A 20,199-nucleotide genomic window follows, 5' to 3' on the forward strand; every position below is an offset into this window, starting at 1 on the left:
GGCGCAACGCCAACCCCGGCTCGGCAGCAGGCGCCCGGGCAGTGTTCCGGTCACCGCCCTCGCCGCTCCCGCCGCCCTACGCTGACCTCGGGGGAGGTCACCAGCGGCCATTTTCCGGCACCAGGACCCCCCTTAGTCTGGCGGCCCTTCCCTGGGGTCGACCCTCATGTCGACCGGGTGCTGACCTTGGCTGCCAGGCTGCAGGCTGCCTACAGCAAGGCAACAGGATCACCCAGACCCACGCCCCCAGCTCAAAGACCCACGCCCCAGGCCCCAGCTCCAAGACCCACGCTCCAGGCCCCAGCTCCAAGACCCACGCCCCAGGCCCCAGCTCCAAGACCCACGCCCCAGGCCCCAGCTCCACGCCCCAGGCCCCAGCTCCAAGACCCACGCCCCAGGCCCCAGCTCCAAGACCCACGCCCCAGGCCCCAGCCCCCAGACTCCAGTCTCCGCCCGTTCCGGCCCCCAGACTCCAGTCTCCGCCCGTTCCGGCCCCCAAACTCCAGTCTCCGCCCGTTCCGGCCCCCAGACTCCAGTCTCCGCCCGTTCCGGCCCCCAGACTCCAGTCTCCGCCCGTTCCGGCCCCCAGACTCCAGTCTGCGCCCGTTCCGGCCCCCAGACTCCAGTCTCCGCCCGTTCCGCCCCCCAGAATCCAGTCTCCGCCCGTTCCGGCCCCGAGACGCCCGTCAGCGCCCGTTCCGGCCCCGCGGCACTCGACCATGACCCCTCCCTCCCACCCTCTTGGGACCGCCTGGAAGTCGGTCCTTGAAGGGGGGGTGGGGTCAGGGGTTGGGCCGGAGCCACGACAACGCCGGAGCCGCACAGCTCGGCGCCCCCCGCCACGACGACGCCGGAGCCGCAACGCCCGCCGCCCCCCGAGACCCTGAGGCCCGGCCTCCGACCCGGCAGACCCCCCGAGACCCTGAGGCCCGGCCGCCGCCCAGGCAGGCCGCCGGACCATAGCTGTCGGGTCCCCGCCCTCCCTCCCTTGTCTGTTTTTCTAGGTTCCACCCTCCTTTAGGACCGTCTGGAATTCGGTCCTTAAGGGGGGGTTCTGTCACGGTTTGGTCCCTCTTCCTGTTTTAGTTTGAAGTTTCATGTTCCTTGTGGTCCTGGGTTAACTTCACTTCCTGCCTTGTCTTGTGATTGCGTGATTGTCTCCACCTGTGTCCAATCACTTGCACCTCCCTTGTGTATTTAAGCCCTGTGTGCCTGTTGTCCTTTGTCGCGTCATTGTCTAACGTCACTCGTCGTTGGAGCACGTCTCGGTTTTGTTTTTTAATAAAAGGCACTTCGTTGGAAATCCTGCGTTTGAGTCCTGCCTGCCTCCTTCTGCCTGCACCAGCACCCACCCTTGTGACACCTACATCTCCATCGTAAACATTGTACTTTATTTGTCAGACAGCTTCAGTTTATCCTCAGATGACAGTTTAATATCACATGGTCGATCAGTACAACCATGTATCTCCAGATGTGTTCATGTTTGTGATGAACTGAAGGAGAAAGTGTTCCTTCATGTGTTGAGAAAATCCTCCTTCAGCTAAACAAACCTTTAAGCAGCTGGAAAATACCAAGCTGTTTGTTCTCTTTAGAGATAAAAGGTCAAAGGACAGAGACAAAAAACATGATGATCTGATAGAAGATCACAAAATGAGTTAAACGCAACATTGATGCAGCAGGAATATTAATTCAGAAACATAAGGTAAAAAAAATGTTGCAATAGTTCAACCCTGTGATACAAGTTCTTCTCCTTCAGAGGAGGATGTGAGTACTTCCTTCCCCCCTCCCTCCCTGAGAGGAGGAGGACTCAAAGGTCACACTGAAGGTAAAGTAAAGTAGTTGTGAGTGACGCAGAGCTTTAGTCCAGACGAGCCTCTCTGTTTCTCTCTAAAGAAACAACTGAATCCAGCAGCTTCTCATCAACAACACAACAGGATCTGTGACAAACTCTGGTGAGTACGCTGCTCTACAAAGACTAGATACATGAACTAAACATCTGCTCCACGTTTAGTTCAGACCACAATCTGACTGTTGGACATCTGCTTTTATCACATAAAGAACATTAAGCCGTAGAAGTGTGTCCTTTAGATAAAACATCAGAGAAACCAAACCACAGAGACTGAACTCTGGATAGTTAAAGTGAGACGGAACACAGTCACAGCTAGCGTTAGCTTAAGCTAACTCACACACCGGTTTCCTGGTTGGAGAAAGAAAACAAAATACCTCAAAACTGGTTGAACTTGAAACCTTGGTTTTCAAAACCGCAGGAAAGTTCCATCCAAGGTATTTCGCTTTATTCGCGTCTCATTTTTTCGCTTCATTCGCGCCTGAAAAGGGGGCGTGACTCATCTCTGGCAAATTTTCCTAGAGGCGAAAAAGCAATTTATTCGCTTCGCTCCTTTAACTTTTTGGGGTCAAACGGGCCGCGTCTTTTCAAGTCATTGACTCCATTCACGCCGCCCGTAAAATATTTGCTTCATTCGCGACCAGATGCGTTTGTGCATTGACTTTGGATGGAATCTACTCGTAAAAAATTCACTTCGCTTTTGGTGTGAACGCCCCATAAGAAGCAGTACATGCAGGGCCTTGGGACCCAGGAGAACGAGCTGTGCGACATCTCCATGTCCATCTAGATCTAAAGAAAAGAAAACCATCTGGCTGTAACTTCCTGGATGGAAACTGGAGTATTGTCTCCATGACGTTTAAAAACTGAAGTAATGTGGTTTCTACGGAACTTAGAATCGGACTCTCGTAGACCAAAGAGGTTCTACTAATCATAGTTTAAATTTGTAAAGAAAAGATGTAATAAGAGTCTTGTTTCTCCAAACTTGTCCTCAGAGCATCGATATGTCTACTGCCAGCTGTCTGCTGACTGAAGATCGGTTCCTGTGCTCCATCTGTCTGGATGTGTTCACTCATCCAGTCACCACACCATGTGGACACAACTTCTGTAAAGCCTGCATCACTGACCACTGGGACGTTAATGTCCTGCCTAACTGTCCCAACTGTAAAAAGCTCTTCTCCACCAGACCTGAGCTGCAGGTCAACACGTTCATCTCTGAGATGGCTGCTCAGTTCAGACTGTCAGCTCAACAGAAAGCCAGCAGCAGCAGCTCAGAGCAACAAGCTGCCCAACCAGGAGAAGTTCCCTGTGACGTCTGCACTGGAACCAAAGTGAAGGCCCTCAAGTCCTGCCTGGTGTGTCTGGTCTCCTACTGTGAGGCTCACCTGGAGCCTCATCTGACTACGTCAGGTCTGAAGAGACATCAGCTCATGGACCCAGTGAAGAACCTGGCAGCCAGGATGTGTACGAAGCATGATAAACTGCTGGAGCTGTTCTGTAAGACCGACCAGATGTGTGTCTGCATGTTCTGCACTGTTTTAGACCACAAGAACCATGATGTTGTTCCTCTGAGAGAAGAATATGAAGGAAAGAAGGCCGAGCTGGGGAAGACTGAGGCTGAAGTCCAGCAGATGATCCAGAAGAGACGACTGAAGATTCAGGAGATCAAACACTCAGTGAAGCTCAGTGAGGAACAAGCAGAGAGAGAGGTAGCAGAAGGTGTCCTGGTCTTCAGCGCTCTGAAGGAGTCTGTTGAGAGAAGCCAGGTGGAGCTCATGGACACCATCAAAGAGAAGCAGAGAAAGACACAGAAAGAGGCTGAAGGCTTCATCAAAGAGCTGAAACAGGAGATCTCTGAGCTGAAGAAGAGAAGCACTGAGGTGGAGCAGCTCTCACGCTCTGAAGACCACCTCCACCTCCTCCAGAGCTTCAGGACCCTGAACACTGCTCCACGCACCAAGGACTGGACAGGAGTCAGAGTCAGTCCACCTTCATATGAGGGGACTGTGGTGAGAGCTGTGAACCAGCTGGAGAAGAAGCTCCGTAAACAGAAGAAGCTGCTGGAGAAGAAGCTCAGTAAACAGATGAAGAAGCTGCTGGAGGAGAAGCTGAAGAGAGTCCTGCAGTCTGCAGTGGATGTGACACTCGATCCTGATACAGCAAATCCTTACCTCATCCTGTCTGATGATGGAAAACAAGTTAAACATGGAGATGTAAAGAAGAATCTACCAGACAATCCAGAGAGGTTTAATTTTCATGTTGTTGTCTTAGGAAAGCAGAGTTTATCTTCAGGTAGAATTTACTATGAGGTTCAGGTTAAAGAGAAGACTGGCTGGTGGTTAGGAGTCGTGAGAAAGTCCATCAACAGGAAGGGAATCATCTCAGCGTCTCCTCAGAATGGTTACTGGACGATATGTTTGAGGAATGAGAATGAGTACTCAGCTTGGGCTCGCCCTCCAGTCCGTCTCTCTCTGAAGTCCCGGCCTGAGAAGGTGGGGGTGTTTGTAGATTATGAGGAGGGTCTGGTCTCCTTTTATGACGTTGGTGCTGTAGCTCTGATCTGCTCCTTTACTGGCTGCTGCTTCACTGAGAAACTCTACCCGTTCTTTAGTCCAAGTCTAAATTATAAGGGTAAAAACTCAGCTCCTCTGATCATCTCTGCTGTCAATCACACCGAGTAGAACAAACATTTGTTTAAAGAGATTCTTTCATAGAAAATTGAACATCTATATTTTTTATCTTTTCAGTATGTATGTGTTTGTTTTTCACCTTTGGGTTTTTATTCCTCTTAATTATTTTTTGTAAATGTTTGACTTTGATTTGTCTCGTTTTGACTCCAACACAGATTTTAAACCACTGATGGATGATCTGATGTTTTCTGATTTATTATAATAACTGCATCATCTGACTTTAGTCACAAATAAGAAGAATTCTTTAAATCCTTATCTTGGTCTCAAATAATGTTTTATTTTCTTATTATTGTATATAAAACACATTATGAATATTAACACAAATTACTGGAAAAAGGAATGTAGAACTTATTCCTCGGTTTAAAAAAAGTTTCAGGGATTTTGTTTTTCATCATTTTCAGGTGGAGGATCTCAGTCTGGTTCGTTTTCTGAGGTGAATTAAAAAACTTTTTTCTTATTGGTAAATAATGAATAAAAAGAATCAGCTTCTGTGACCAGAGAACAAACAAATGTTCTTTTATTATTTGAATTTCTCTTCCTCTCTGCAGACGCCTTTTAACCAACAAAAGTTCATTTCTGTGATTATTTGGGACTTTTCTCTTCATGGCACTTTTTTGCATATTGTACTTTTTTACTACATTTCCTTTCCAGGTGAGTTTTCCTTCCTGTCTCAGGTAGAACCTCAAGAGGGCTTTACAGTCTGTACACATGCAACATCCTCTGTCCCGAAACCCTCACATCGGCACAGGAAAAACTCCCCAAAATATGAAAAAACCCTTCAATGGGGAAAAAAGGGAAGAAACCTTAGGGAGAACGTCAGAGGAGGGATCCCTCTCCCGGGATGGACAGACTGCAATGGATGTCATGTGTACAGAATCAACAAGGTTAAAGATGTACAATACATTCATTTTCTCTAACAGAAATGATACAAGTAATTGCAAGTAGCAAAGATCAGAGACCAGTGTGCAAACCAAACACAACCTGCAACAAGAAAAGTTGTAGAACAAGTATTACTGTTATGAAGAGACGTCCACTCACAGATCAGATTGTTACAGATGTGAAGCACAACGCCAGACACTCAAGGGCTTTGATTTGAATCAATAAACTCATCAAAGGTTCATCCAGGAGGCCTCATATATTTAGATATTTAGTTTCTGAATCATCACTTAACTAAACCTGGACTCAGGTAGTCCACTAAGGACAGATGTGATCAGGTTAAACTAATCAATAGTATCAGTCAACTCTTCATCCCTCAGGAGGAGGAAGACGAAGGTCCACACTCCCATGGAGGTCACAATCTTGATTGTTTCATCATATTTGGTCTCGGTCCTGTTGTGAAACAGTTTATTGGACTTATCGATCGATGATTTACTGAATGGGTCACGTGGGTTTAGTGGCGCTGTTGGCCCGCCAGGGGGCGACCTGCCTCCATCTCCATCACCTCTCAGCGTGCAGCTTCTCCCTCTGACGGACTGCGGGGTGGAGCTCATTAACTTCACCTGTCTGTGCGCACGCACGCACACGCACGCCCCCGAGCTTTCTCCTCCTGTAGGATGCACTTTGGTCTCCATCGGGACCTGGATCATCCGACCCCAGCACGACCACAGGACGAATGGTAGGTGGCGGTCCCAGTCACGCTGGTGTTGGCTGGTGAGGATAGCAAGTTGGGTGGCTAGCGTGCGGTTGAACCGTTCCACCAAGCCATCACTCTGGGGGTGCAGGGGTGTTGTCCTGGTCTTGCTCACCCCGAGCCGACGACAAACCTCGCTGAAGACCTGGGACTCAAAGTTTCGCCCTTGGTCGCTGTGCAGCTCAGCGGGGGCCCCGAAGCGGGCAAACATCTCCTCCACCAGTCTTTCTGCAGTCGTGATGGCGCTCTGATCCGGCACAGCATAAGCCTCGGGCCACTAAGTGAAATAGTCCATGGCCACGAAGACATAACGGTTGCCAGAATCCGTGACCGGAAAGGGCCCAAGAATGTCCAGTCCTACTCGCTCCATCGGAGCCCCCACCAGGTACTGCTGCAATTGGGCATGAGAGCGCTGGGTTGGCCCCTTCTGGGCAGTGCAAAGGTTGCAGCATTGCACATACAGCTCAACGTCCCGTCGACAGCTAGGCCAGTAGAACCGTTCTCTGAGGCGGTAGAGATTCTTGGTATTCCCATAGTGCCCCGCCCCCACCGAGCCCTGGGCAAGCTTCAGGACTTGGGGACCTGGGGGGAGTGTGCGAGGCACCAGCAATTATACAAGGTTGCGTCCTCTTTCGGGAGCCCTCCACCTCCGGTACACCACCCCGTCATGGAACTCAAAGTTACCCCACTGCGAGTGGTAGGCCTTTACCTCGGGCCCCAGTGCTGATACCACAGCCCACTATGGGCGCTGCCCTGCTTCCAGCCAACTTCTAACTAACGCCAGAGTCCCGTCCTCTTTCTGCTGCTGCTCCAACTGCAGGCTTGTCAGTGGGAACAGGTCCGCTTCGTTGTCAACCGCCTGCACCATTGTCACTGCTGGCATTGATTGGTCCTGTTCCTCCTGTCGCTGACAGTAACGGCACTCAACAGCCACGCTGGGGCGTCTGGAGAGTGCATCGGCATTGCCATGATGTCGCCCTGCCCGATGCTGAATTTCAAAATCATGCTCTTGTAGGGCCTCCACCCTCCAGCCATCAGGCCACCTGCCCTTCCGGATTTTTGAAGTTCAGGAGCCAGGTAAGCGACGCATGATCAGTGCGGATCAGGAAGTGGCTGCCGTGCAGGTATGGCCGGAAGTGCTGTAGCGCCCGGACCACCGCTAGCAGCTCACGTCGTGTCACACAGCAGTTCCTCTCCGCCCGGCTCAAGGAGCGACTGAAGTAAGCCACTGCACGTTCCCCCCCATCCCCGTTTTGGGAAAGGACAGCCCCGATCCCCACATTGCTGCCGTCAGTGTCCACAATAAAGGGCCAGTGGGCATCAGGGTAGGCAAGGATCAGGGCTTTGGTTAGCGATACCTTGAGTTGGTTGAAGACTACGGTGCAGGTGTCATCCCAGAGGAATGGCTGGCCCAGGTTAGTCAGACGATGAAGGGGACTGGCAATTGAAGCAAAATCTCGGGTGAAGCGTCGATAGTATGACCCCAGGCCCAGGAAACTTCTCAACTCACTGACGTTAGCTGTGGTTGGCCAGTCCTTTACTGCAGTCACCTTTGCTGGGTCTGTAGCTACACCACGAGCACTGACAATGTGTCCCAGGAAAGCTGTTTCCCTTGTTAGCAGTCGGCACTTCGCAGAGTTGAGTCGCAACCGGGCATGGCGGATGGCGGTGAAGACTTCTTGAAGGTTGATAAGGGCTCTGTCAAAGTCATTGGCATGTACCAGCAGGTCGTCGAGGTACACAACGCAGTGATTCCGGGGAATGCCCGCCAGCACCCTTTCCATCAGCCGCTCAAATGTAGCCGGCGCATTGTAGAGTTCGAATGGCATGACGCGGAATTGCCACAGCCCTTGCACGATGGTGAAGGCGGTCTTAGGTCTTGCGTCGGGGGCCAGCTCTACCTGCCAGTAACCGCTGCGCAGGTCAAGGGAGCTGAACCAGCTGGACCCCGCGATGTAATCGAGAGCGTCGTCAATACGAGGTAGGGGGTACGAGTCTTTTTTGGTGACATTGTTGAGACGTCGATAGTCCACTCAGAACCGCCAGTTGTTGTCCTTCTTCCTTACTAGTACGGCCGGGGCTGCCCATGGACTGTCCGAGGGCTGAATTACTCCTGCAGCAGCCATCTCGCGAATTTTCTCCTCTGCAGCCTGCTGCTTACTGAAGGCCAGTCGATTGGGCCGCAGACGGATGGGCTGTGCAGAGCCGGTATCGATGGAATGCTGGACCAACCCTGTCTGCGTGCAGTCTTTGTCTTTTGCAGCAAATATGTCCATATAATTATCCAGAATGCACTTCAACTGGTGCTGCTGTTCCGGGTCCAGGCCAGCACTGCTGCGCTGTCCATCCTCATTAGACTCCATCTTTTGCCGCATCAGGCTTCTCAAGTGGCCCTGGGTCTGCTCTAGGGCCCTCTCCAGCTCTTCAATCTCCATCTCCATCTGCATTCTAGTAGCTATATCCCACTTCTGACACCAATGTGGCAAGCTTGGCCAGATGAATCAGACAGGAGACTGGTATTACTTTTACTGCCCTTCCTGTGTTTCCTACACCGCAAGATCCCAGGAAATAGACACTTTATTAAGGCGTTGAACAAAGAACTTCACCCACAGCCATACTAAGTTGGGTCATGGTGCCCACACTCTTACACATTAAACTAACAGTAACATTTGAGCACAACATAACAGAACCTAGAAAAACACACATAAACTTAAACACTAGAACATTAACATAATAGCTAGAGATTTAAATGAATCTAAAGATTGTCCCATCATGCAATGCGCCTAACTCAATCTGCCGCTCTGATCGCTACAGTATATTTATTGTTGGTTGATGGGTGCGGATCGATTCAGGGGGAAGATGTTTGAGTGACGGGACCAACATCTGGAGACAGAAAACATTCCTCTGACCTGTGACACCAGAGAGGAAACACCTGCTTCTGCTTCAGAATAAACGGTACCTGAACGCACCACGCTGCATGCACAATTAACAGGATCAATCAACCAATCAATGATCAGACTGCAGATTATTGAAATACTTTATTCATACATCGTTTATTGGGGTGGGACTACTTGGGAGAGTGGCATAGTCCAGATTATTGATCTGTCAATCTCACCAGTAAATTCAATCAATTACAATCAGTCAGTCACCTGTGAACCAATGACGAGGCTGGTTTCAGATCGGATTCCTTATTTCCGACATGAGCTGATTCTGCTGGAATGAAGCAGGTAGGACCAGAGCAGAGTGGGGGAGATGTCCTCTGGACGGCGCTGTGTTGTGAGCGGTTGCGTCCGGGTGATGTGGTGAGCGGCGTAATGAAGGCGGGACGATGTCTAACCCGTTGCCGTTTTGTCTCGTCTGAAGGACCGGGTCCGTTCCCGGGCCTCCTGGACCTGTGGGGGGGTGGGGGAAGTTGGTGAAGTATCGGGCGGCACTGCTGGCCTCGGGCGGCACTGCTGGCCTCCCACGGCATCGCCTCCCTGGCCCTCGACTACCTGACCCCCCCAAATCACCAAGGAAACGGGCAAGATGGTGGATAACCGTTATTTTGAGGTAAGTGATCCAAACTACGTTGATTGCGCGAAAAAATGGAGCAACATCCTGAAGGACCGATGTGACGCATTGTGGAGGCTGCATAAGTGATTCATTCTAGAATGTGAGGGGGGTCATTAATGGAGCTAACGGCTAACAGCTAGCGGGGCTGAAACGACACCCACCTGTCACTCAAAGAAGCCTTTGAGTGACAGGTGGGTGTCGTCTCAGCATATCGGACTCTCTTTAGGAGACCTGTGGACGTCTCTGAGACTTATTGGATCTTTTTGTGTCCATGTGTGTCCCCCCCAGCTCAGGTGTGCAGTGTGTATCAGTGGGAGTCATGTGCAGCCGATCGAAGGAACAAATAATGACTTCGTTTCACAAGTGAGTGTCTCTGACTACAGGTTCAGATTGTCGTTAGATGTGCGGATGATTCTGCTCCCCAGAAGATGAACCGTAGATTCTAATGGTGCCGTTATCTCTCCTGGAGGAACTTTGATCCCTCTGACTTGTTTGTGTCAGGAACGCTGATAAGACTCGATTCAACGAGGAACATCAGGTGATCTGGAGAGATCTGCTGCTGCCCATCCCCACCGACCCCTCCCTCAAAGTGGAGGTGAGTAACCAGGACAGAACCCTCACTTTTTAGTGGACACCGCATGTGTTAGCATGAGGGACAGAAAAGACAGAGAGGTTTTATTGCTCCAGATTAGAAGGAGTTATGAACATTTTATACTGAAAAGAGGATTTGTGCTCGATGCCAAACTCAAAACCATCTTGAGCCTCTCAGGGAGTGAATTCTTTGTGAATGGATTCCAGCCCTGAGGAACGTCTCCAGCATCCACAGGTAAACGGTTCCCCAGGTGAACATGAGCTGCTGTGTGTCTCCGAGCAGGTGGGACGTCTGAGGTGTCCTCTGCTGCTGGTCGTGGGCGAGGACGATCAGAACTGGCCCGCCCACGAGTCCGCTGTGGACGTGAGTTCATCGCCATGGCGACGTCCTCCTGTAGGTGTGCGTGAGCTCTGCACGCAGTTACCCGTATCTACCAACTTCCTGTTGTGCAGGTGAAGGAGATGATGCAGCGGGCCGGCAACGACCACCTGCTGACTGTCCTGTCGTACCCCGACGCAGGTCACCTGATCGAACCTCCCTTCACGCCGTTCGCCCGCGCCAGCAGCTACAAGATCCTGGGCCCCGCCCCTCAGACGTGTAGGTGCACCTTCGGGGGTTCATGCGTAGTTCTGGTACTTCACGGCCTTCAGGCGAGGCCTGGATTTCGATTGGCTCTCCCTAAAGAAGTGCACAAAGAGGCGCGATGATGCTAAGCTAAAGGCGGTTAGCCAGAGGGCTTCAGGGAGGAACACAACGTGCTCGCTTGTCTTTGATGTTTGGAATGTGCACCGTGTGTTTCATGGGCCAATGCGCCTCTCGCCTTCCAGTGATGGTTCTGTGGGGCGGAGAGACGGTGGCACATTCCCGCGCTCAGGAGGACGCCTGGAGGAAGACGCTGGTCTTTCTGAGGGAGAATCTGTACGGCGGCACGAACCCCGGAGCCACTTCCTCCTCCCACCTGTGACCAGGTCGGCTCCTTTTGATTCTGGAGCCTCTGCCTGTGGCTCCGGAAGCACTGACCCACTTCATCGCTCCTCAGACATGATGTTAAGAGGACACGCTTTGATTGACACCAAACGTTAAATCAGCCCAAATGATGAATAAATACATATATCAGTGCATATAGCACTCATGAACAATCATGAACACAAAGTGCTTTAGGAGAATTAAACCACAAAGTTCAGATGTCTTTCATAGAATACGTTCAGAGGTTTGGAATCGCTCTTTTGACTCAAAGCATCCAGAGAAATTCTGTCTACTGGGATAGAAGATGGAGATGATCAAAAAAGACAGGGAACCATTTATTTTATTCTCTATTGTGTCATGTTGTACCTTCATTACATTAATAACATACTGAATAATGTTCCTGTTTCTGATCATCACACCTCAAAACCCTCTGCATCATTTTACTGTCCAAACTGCTTGTAATCTATGAAATAATAAACTTCAATACAAACGAGGGGCACTGATCTGCATTTCCTTCTGCTTCCTACATCTCCATCGTAAACATTGTACTTTATTTGTCAGACAGCTCCAGTTTCTCCTCAGATGACAGTTTAATATCACATGGTCGCTCAGTACAACCACGTATCTCCAGATGTGTTGATGTTTGTGATGAACTGAAGGAGAAAGTGTTCCTTCATGTGTTGAGAAAATCCTCCTTCAGCTAAACAAACCTTTTAATGAGCAGCTGGAAAATACCAAGCTGTTTGTTCTCTTTAGAGATAAAAGGTCAAAGGACAGACACAAAAAACATGATCTGATAGAAGATCACAAAATGAGTCAAACGCAACATTGATGCAGCAGGAATATTAATCCAGAAACGTTCTTCTCCTTCAGAGGAGGAGCTGAATACTTCCTCCCCCCTCCCTCCCTGAGAGGAGGAGGACTCAAAGGTCACACTGAAGTGAAAGTAAAGTAGTTGTGAGTGACGCAGAGCTTTAGTCCAGACGAGCCTCTCTGTTTCTCTCCAAAGAAACAACTGAATCCAGCAGCTTCTCATCAACAACACAACAGGATCTGTGACAAACTCTGGTGAGTACGCTGCTCTACAAAGACTAGATACATGAACTAAACATCTGCTCCACGTTTAGTTCACACCACAATCTGACTGTTGGACGTCTGCTTTTATCACATAAAGAACATTAAGCCGTAGAAATGTGTCCTTTAGATAAAACATCAGAGAAACCAAACCACAGAGACTGAACTCTGGATAGTTAAAGTGAGACGGAACATTGTCACAGCTAGCGTTAGCTTAAGCTAACTCACACACCGGTTTCCTGGTTGGAGAAAGAAAACAAAATACATTAAAACTGGTTGAACTTGAAACGTTGGTTTTCAAAACCTCAGCAAAGTTCCATCCAAGGTAAATGTTGGGGTGAGCACCATCGTTGGTCATTGTACATTTTAAATATAAATTCTAGAGCTGGACAACAATCGCAAATTCAATCATCAATTCAAAAGTAGATTACTGTGCAGTTTTATTGATGCAAACACTTTAAATAAGATAGTATTTTATCAGGAGTATCCCATTTACATGGAAGCTGTTAAATTATTAGTTGTAAATTTCAACTTCAAAAAATCAAATATGAAACCATATATATATATGGTTTCATATTTGATTTTATTAAAGCAAATATTTAATTTTGATCCCAAAAAGCGAATAAATTGCATATATATATATTAATATTTGCTTCATTCGCGACCAGACGCGTCTGTGCATTGACTTTGGATGGAATCTAATCGTGAAAAATTCGCTTCGCTTTTGGTGTGAACGCCCCATAAGAAGCAGTACGTGCAGGGCTTTAGGACCCAGGGGAACGAGCTGTGCGACCTCTCCATGTCCATCTAGATCTAAAGAAAAGAAAACCATCTGGCTGTAACTTCCTGGATGGAAACTGGAGGATCGTCTCCATGACGTTTAAAATCTGCAGTAATGTGGTTTCTATGGAACGTAGAGTCAGACTCTCGTAGACCAAAGAGGTTCTACTAATCATAGTTCAAATTTGTAAAACAAAAGATATGTAATAACAGTCTTGTTGGTCTACACTTGTCCTCAGAGCATCGATATGTCTGCTGCCAGCTGTCTTCTGACTGAAGATCAGTTCCTGTGCTCCATCTGTCTGGATGTCTTCACTCATCCAGTCGCCACACCATGTGGACACAACTTCTGTAAAGCCTGCATCACTGACCACTGGGACGTTAATGTCCCGCCTAACTGTCCCAACTGTAAAAAGGTCTTCTCCACCAGACCTGAGCTGCAGGTCAACACGTTCATCTCAGAGATGGCTGCTCAGTTCAGACTGTCAGCTCAACAGAAAGCCAGCAGCAGCAGCTCAGAGCAACAAGCTGCCCAACCAGGAGAAGTTCCCTGTGACGTCTGCACTGGAACCAAAGTGAAGGCCCTCAAGTCCTGTCTGGTGTGTCTGGTCTCCTACTGTGAGGCTCACCTGAAGCCTCATCTGACTACGTCAGGTCTGAAGAGACATCAGCTGATGGACCCAGTGAAGAACCTTGAAGGCAGAATGTGTACGAAGCACGATAAACTGCTGGAGCTGTTCTGTAAGACCGACCAGATGTGTGTCTGCATGTTCTGCACTGTTTTAGACCACAAGAACCATGATGTTGTTCCTCTGAGAGAAGAATATGAAGGAAAGAAGGCCGAGCTGGGGAAGACTGAGGCTGAAGTCCAGCAGATGATCCAGAAGAGACGACTGAAGATTCAGGAGATCAAACACTCAGTGAAGCTCAGTGAGGAACAAGCAGACAGAGAGGTACTAGAAGGTGTCCTGGTCTTCAGCGCTCTGAAGGAGTCTGTTGAGAGAAGCCAGGTGGAGCTCATGGACACCATCAAAGAGAAGCAGAGAAAGACACAGAAAGAGGCTGAAGGCTTCATCAAAGAGCTGGAACAGGAGATCTCTGAGCTGAAGAAGAGAAGCACTGAGGTGGAGCAGCTCTCACGCTCTGAAGACCACCTCCACCTCCTCCAGAGCTTCAGGACCCTGAACACTGCTCCACCCACCAAGGACTGGACAGGAGTCAGAGTCAGTCCACCTTCATATGAGGGGACTGTGGTGAGAGCAGTGAACCAGCTGGAGATGAAGCTCAGTAACCAGATGAAGAAGCTGCTGGAAAAGAAGCTGAAGAGAGTCCAGCAGTCTGCAGTGGATGTGACACTCGATCCTGATACAGCACATCCTAAGCTCATCCTGTCTGGTGATGGAAAACAAGTTAAACTTGGAGATGTATGGAAGAATCTCCCAGACAATCCAGAGAGGTTTAATCTTTGTGCTGTTGTCTTAGGAAAGCAGAGTTTCTCTTCAGGTAGATTTTACTACGAGGTTCAGGTTAAAGAGAAGACTGACTGGGATTTAGGAGTCGTGAGAAGGTCCATCAACAGGAAGGGAAGCATCACAGCGTCTCCTCAGAATGGTCACTGGACGATACATTTGAGGAATGAGAATGAGTACTTAGCTTGTGATGGCCCATCAGTCCGTCTCTCTCTGGGGTCCCGGCCTGAGAAGGTGGGGGTGTTTGTGGATTATGAGGAGGGTCTGGTCTCCTTTTATGACGTTGATGCTGCAGCTCTGATCTACTCCTTTACTGGCTGCTGCTTCACTGAGAAACTCTACCCGTACTTTAGTCCAGGTCTAAATGATAAGGGTAAAAACTCTGCTCCTCTGATCATCTCTGCTGTCAATCACACTGAGTAGAACAAACATTTGTTTAAAGAGATTCTTTCATAGATAATTGAACAAATCTACATTATTGATCATTTCAATATATACATGATTGATTTTTCTCTGTGTTTTTTCTATTTATCTGTAAATGTTTGACTTTGATTTGTCTCGTTTTGACTCCAACACACAGATTTTAAACCACTGATGGATGATCTGATGTATTCTGATTTATTATAATAACTCCATCATCTGACTTTATTCACAAATAAGAAGAATTCTTTGAATCTGTATCTTGATGTCAAATTAATAGTTTTATTTTTGTATTATTGTATATAAAACACATTTTGAATATTAGCACAAATTATTGGAAAAAGGAATGTAGAACTTATTCCTCAGTTTAAAAATAATTTTCAGGTGGAGGATCTCAGTCTGGTTCGTTTTCTGAGGTGAATTAAAAATGATTTTTTCTCTCATTGGTAAATAATGAATAAAAAGAATCAGTTCTGTGACCAGTGAACAAACATTTGTTCTTTTATTATTTGAATTTCTCTTCCTCTCTGCAGAAGCCTTTTAACCAACAAAAGTACATTTCTGTGATTATTTGTGACTTTTCTCTTCATGGCACTTTTTTGCATATTGTACTTTTTTACTACATTTCATTTCCAGGTGAGTTTTTCTTCCTGTCTCAGGTAGAACCTCGTATCTCGGGGGGGTCTCAGCGTCCACATCTCCTCTTCTGCTCTCCATGTGGAGGAGAGGACAGTGCGTCTGTCCCTCATGTGTCTGCAGAAAACTTCATTTATAAAACAGAAACATCTTCAGAATCCCTTAGTCCTTCTGAAAAAGATCCTGATGATGTCTGACCTGTAAAATAAGATAATGAATATCTTTTTAGAGTCATATCGGACTCTCAGGTCTTAACAGGATTAAAGTTTAGATGATTAGTTTGAAGACATTTACAAAACTCTCCTCAACCATCAATAATCTGAAAGCTTTAGAAGTGAGAAGAAACATCAGGTGGACGCTGAGCTTTGGGTTAAAGTCTGCAGACACCAGGAGGTGCTTCTATCATCTTTGTGTCAATAAACCTTCATCATAAACCTTCTCAAGGGTTCACTCACCTTCACAGATCAGAGACCAGTGTGCAAACCAAACACAACCTGCAACAAGAAAGGTTCTAGAACAAGTATTACTGTTATGAAGAGACGTCCACTCACAGATCAGATTGTTACAGATATGAAGCACAACGCCAGACACTCAAAGGCTTAAACTCATCAAAGGTTCATCCAGGAGGCCTCATATATTTAGATGTTTAGTTTCTGAATCATCACTTAACTAAACCTGGACTCAGGTAGTCCACTAAGGACAGATGTGATCAGGTTAAACTAATCAATAGTATCAGTCAACTCTTCATCCCTCAGGAGGAGGAAGACGAAGGTCCACACTCCCATGGAGGTCACAATCCTGGTGTTTCATCATATTCGGTCTCGGTCCTGTTGTGAAACAGTTTATTGGACTTATTGATCGATGATTTACTGAATAGGTCACGTGGGTGTAGTTGCGCTGTTGGCCCGCCAGGGGGCGACCTGCCTCCATCTCCATCACCTCTCAGCGTGCAGCTTCTCCCTCCGACGGACTGCGGGGTGGAGCTCATTAACTTCACCTGTCTGTGCGCACGCACGCACGCACACGCACGCCCCCGAGCTTTCTCCTCCTCTAGGACGCACTTTGGTCTCCATCGGGACCTGGATCATCCGACCCCAGCAGAGACCCTCGGGACCGGGGAACTAGGTGTGAGACCCTCAGACCCCCCACCAGCCCTGGACCACTGATGGTGTGATGAGCGCGAGAGCCTCCCGTGTTTCCCGTGACGTAGGACCGACGCGCCGCGCGCACCTCAGAGAAAAAAAAAGAGAAAAGGGGGGAGGAGGTGCGGGGGGGGGGCAGCGCGTCCGTGACTTCGGTCCTCTGTGGCATCTCGAGCCTGCTGCAGCGACCGGTCTGACGCACCGAGCTGAGCCACCGGTCCGCGCGCGCAGAGGAGCCCGGGATCCGGAGCGGCGTCCCCCGGCGGAGCGCAGCGGCGGGCGGAGTCGAACCGACACCCGCCGTTTGGAGGGATTTAACGCGTTTTATTCCGGACCGGGACCTGGTGCGGGATCCAACTACGGGCACCGGGAAACAAGGGGACGTTAAACCCGCATCTTTATACCTGCATATATTCTTGTGGATATTTATAAGTTTATATATTGTTGGTTGATGGCTGCGGATCGATTCAGGGGGAAGATGTTTGAGTGACGGGACCAACATCTGGAGACAGAAATCATTCCTCTGACCTGTGACACCAGAGAGGAAACACCTGCTTCTGCTTCAGAAGAAAAGGTACCTGAACGCACCACGCTGCATGCACAATTAACAGGATCAATCAACCAATCAATGATCAGGCTGCAGATTATTGAAATACTTTATTCATCCGTCGTTTATTGGGGTGGGACTACTTGGGAGAGTGGCATAGTCCAGATTATGGATCTTGTCAATCTCACCAGCAAATTCAATCAATTACAATCAGTCGGTCGCCTGTGAACCAATGACGAGGCTGGTTTCAGATCGGATTCCTTTTTTCCGACATCATCTGATTCTGATGGAATGCAGCTTGAGCTCGCGCTGATTGGTTTGTGCGCGCGTTTAAAAAAAAACCTGCGTGAGAAACATGAAAAGATTAATAAATCAGCATCAGCTTGTCATCTTGTTGTAATTATAATAAGAACAAGGTTGAGATATTTCACAGGAGGAAGCTCTGACTTCTGGAGGTCAGAAAGTCCAGCGAGTTTATCCTCTGAGGAGCATGAATGTTATTCCAATCCTTCAAGTAGACATTCAGATATTTACACTTGGACTTGCTCTGGACAAAAACTCAAGAGGAGCATTAGAGTTTTCATAGTTCATCCTCTGGGGAACATGAACGTCTGCAGCACATGTGCCGATCCTCAAGAAGACGTTCAGATATTTACTGGATGAAGGAAAACTTTGACCATGGTGGAAAGTCTCCTTAATCAATAAAAAGGTGCAGATCAGATGGATTCATCTTTTGTTTGAGTTTGTTGGAAAACATGTGACTTAAATAAAACGTTTTCCCGTTTATTGATCGCTTATTATTTTTATTGATTGTTTGTTCTCCGTCTGAACCTCCCAACACGTTTCAGAGGGAAAGTGAAACCGGAGCCGCTCACACCGCCAAGCTCCGCCTCCTCTTCCGCAGACCGCCATGTGCGACCCGGCAACCTGTACCGCCGGAGAACCCCTGGGCCAGAGTTGGTAGGAGGGGCCTCCCGCCGTGGTTGACCCCGCCCCAGGTGACGGGGTGACCCCCCCCCGCCCCATGGTCTGGCTCGTCCCGTTCTTCCGCACCGCCCGCAACCGGCGCCACCTACCAGCCGACTGTGCCGTCACACCGCCGCTCCCTTTCCCCGCCCGCTCGACCCGCCGCAGGATGGCGAGGGGCTCCGAGCTCCCGGGGGTCACGGGCCACTGCGTCCTCTCCCTGCTGATGCTGAAGAGCTGCTGGCTGCTCGGCTCCGCCGCCAACGGCGCCCCGAGGCCCGGCGCGGCGGCGGTGGCGGCTGCGGCGGACTCCCAGCAGCCCTTGCAGGAGTTCGGCCACTCCATCCGCTTGGACGGCGACGTCATCCTGGGCGGCCTGTTCCCCGTGCACGCTCGCGGCGAGAGGGGCGCCCCCTGCGGCGAGCTGAAGAAAGAGAAGGGCATCCACCGGCTGGAGGCCATGCTGTTCGCCATCGACCTCATCAACAAGGACCCGGAGCTGCTGCCCAACGTGACGCTGGGCGCCCGCATCCTGGACACGTGCTCGCGCGACACCTACGCCCTGGAGCAGTCGCTCACCTTCGTCCAGGCGCTCATCGAGCGGGACGGCTCCGACGTGCGCTGCGCCAACGGAGAGGCGCCGATCTTCGCCAAGCCGGACAAAGTGGTGGGCGTCATCGGGGCGTCGGCCAGCTCCGTGTCCATCATGGTGGCCAACATCCTGCGGCTGTTCAAGGTAAGAGAGCGCCGCCCACGGGGGGGGGGGGGAGGGGCGTCTTCTAATGACGCCCAATCACACGGGCTCGTTCTCAAGTTTGGTTTTTAAAGGGACGGTTCACCCGTAAAAATACACGCACTCCCTGAAGAGCTTTCTATCAATGCGCGTTGTGAGCGCTGACATGAGGCCGCGTCTTCACTTCTGTAGTTCGTCACCAAATGGACGTTTTTCACACGGTTCCATCACAGTGAAGAAAAGACGTCTCTACTGTCGACGTCTCCAACAATCAGCAACTAAACCATCTAGATAACAAACAGCAGAGCAGGAGAGGAACAACACACGTGTGTTGGGTTTTTTGGGGTGAGCTTCCACTTTAAGGAATCCTCACTCTGGGATTGTGTCTTTTAAACCGTCTCCACGTTGTCATGACGACCTCGTGTTACCTCTCCTGCAGCCCATGTGGAGAAGAGAGGAGCGCCTTTCAACCCAGACTGGGTGTGTTTTATTATTATTATTATTCATCACAGTGAGAGGGCTGCTGGTGGTGTTCACCCCCTGGATGAAAAACACGCTGTCATTTAAGTGAAGAGTCATTTAAATGAAGCATCATTTAAATGAAGCGTCATTTAAGTGAAGCGTCATTTAAGTAAAGAGTCATTTAAGTGAAGCTTCATTTAAGTGAAGCGTCATTTAAGTGAAGCTTCATTTAAGTGAAGAGTCATTTAAGTGAAGCTTCATTTAAGTGAAGCTTCATTTAAGTGGAGCTTCATTTAAGTGAAGAGTCATTTAAGTGAAGAGTCATTTAAGTGAAGCTTCATTTAAGTGAAGAGTCATTTAAATGAAGAGTCTTTTATGTGAAGCGTCCTTGGGAGGTTGGACCTGAGACTCTGATGATTGTCTCTCCGTGGTGGACGTTTTCATCGTCCTGGGACCTGAGAGAATTTTCCTCGTAAATGTCAAGAAAGATCGCAGACAAAAAACAAATTTCACTGCGCTAAATTAGTGATTTGCTTCTGTTATTCATCTGTTTGTGTGTTTGTGAGTGTTGATGAGAACAGAAACGGCCCAGTAACATCACTTAGCTAAGATTAGCGGAAGATGCCTGAGGAGGAGGAGGAGGAGGAGGAGGAGGAGGAGGATTTCCTCTACATCCATGTGTGTGTGTTTGTGT

At 49.0% G+C, this 20,199-nt stretch overlaps 3 protein-coding genes and 1 pseudogene across 4 annotated transcripts in view; all 4 read left to right on the forward strand.

Annotated features, from left to right (window-relative positions):
• The first annotated feature begins 1,850 nt into the window (after positions 1-1,850).
• On the forward strand, positions 1,851-5,127 carry LOC119195622 (zinc finger protein RFP-like). Its single transcript, XM_062562781.1, has 2 exons — positions 1,851-1,952; positions 2,839-5,127. The coding sequence occupies exon 2, from the start codon at positions 2,848-2,850 to the stop codon at positions 4,522-4,524; it is 1,677 nt and encodes a 558-aa protein (XP_062418765.1). The 5' UTR covers positions 1,851-1,952; positions 2,839-2,847; the 3' UTR covers positions 4,525-5,127.
• LOC134102923 (E3 ubiquitin-protein ligase TRIM21-like) lies at positions 1,869-16,910 on the forward strand. 2 transcript variants are annotated; one of them, XM_062562783.1, is made up of 2 exons: positions 1,869-1,952; positions 13,370-16,910. In XM_062562783.1, the coding sequence occupies exon 2, from the start codon at positions 13,379-13,381 to the stop codon at positions 15,020-15,022; it is 1,644 nt and encodes a 547-aa protein (XP_062418767.1). In that variant the 5' UTR covers positions 1,869-1,952; positions 13,370-13,378; the 3' UTR covers positions 15,023-16,910. The 2 variants fall into 2 exon arrangements, with proteins under 2 accessions (XP_062418767.1, XP_062418766.1); XM_062562782.1 differs by lacking the exon at positions 1,869-1,952 and adding an exon at positions 12,175-12,344.
• LOC134131244 (peroxisomal succinyl-coenzyme A thioesterase-like) lies at positions 9,692-11,770 on the forward strand (annotated as a pseudogene).
• Positions 16,911-16,943: 33 nt separating the features above from the next.
• grm8b (glutamate receptor, metabotropic 8b) overlaps positions 16,944-20,199 on the forward strand; it is a 51,827-nt gene continuing 48,571 nt past the window's right edge. Inside the window, exons 1-2 of the mRNA XM_037450697.2 lie at positions 16,944-17,371; positions 18,193-19,046. Of these exons, the coding sequence (XP_037306594.2) occupies positions 18,369-19,046 (678 nt within the window). The 5' untranslated portion in view covers positions 16,944-17,371; positions 18,193-18,368. The remainder of the gene's footprint in view (positions 17,372-18,192; positions 19,047-20,199) is intronic.

The sequence above is a fragment of the Pungitius pungitius genome, chromosome 6 (genome assembly GCF_949316345.1).
Source record: "Pungitius pungitius chromosome 6, fPunPun2.1, whole genome shotgun sequence".
Taxonomy (NCBI): Eukaryota; Metazoa; Chordata; class Actinopteri; order Perciformes; family Gasterosteidae; genus Pungitius; species Pungitius pungitius.

What these genes read in the sequence shown, in the direction of transcription:
- LOC134102923 (XM_062562783.1), top strand. Translation starts at nt 13,379, where the DNA reads ATGTCTGCTGCCAGCTGTCTTCTGACTGAAGATCAGTTCCTGTGCTCC.
- LOC119195622 (XM_062562781.1), top strand. Translation starts at nt 2,848, where the DNA reads ATGTCTACTGCCAGCTGTCTGCTGACTGAAGATCGGTTCCTGTGCTCC.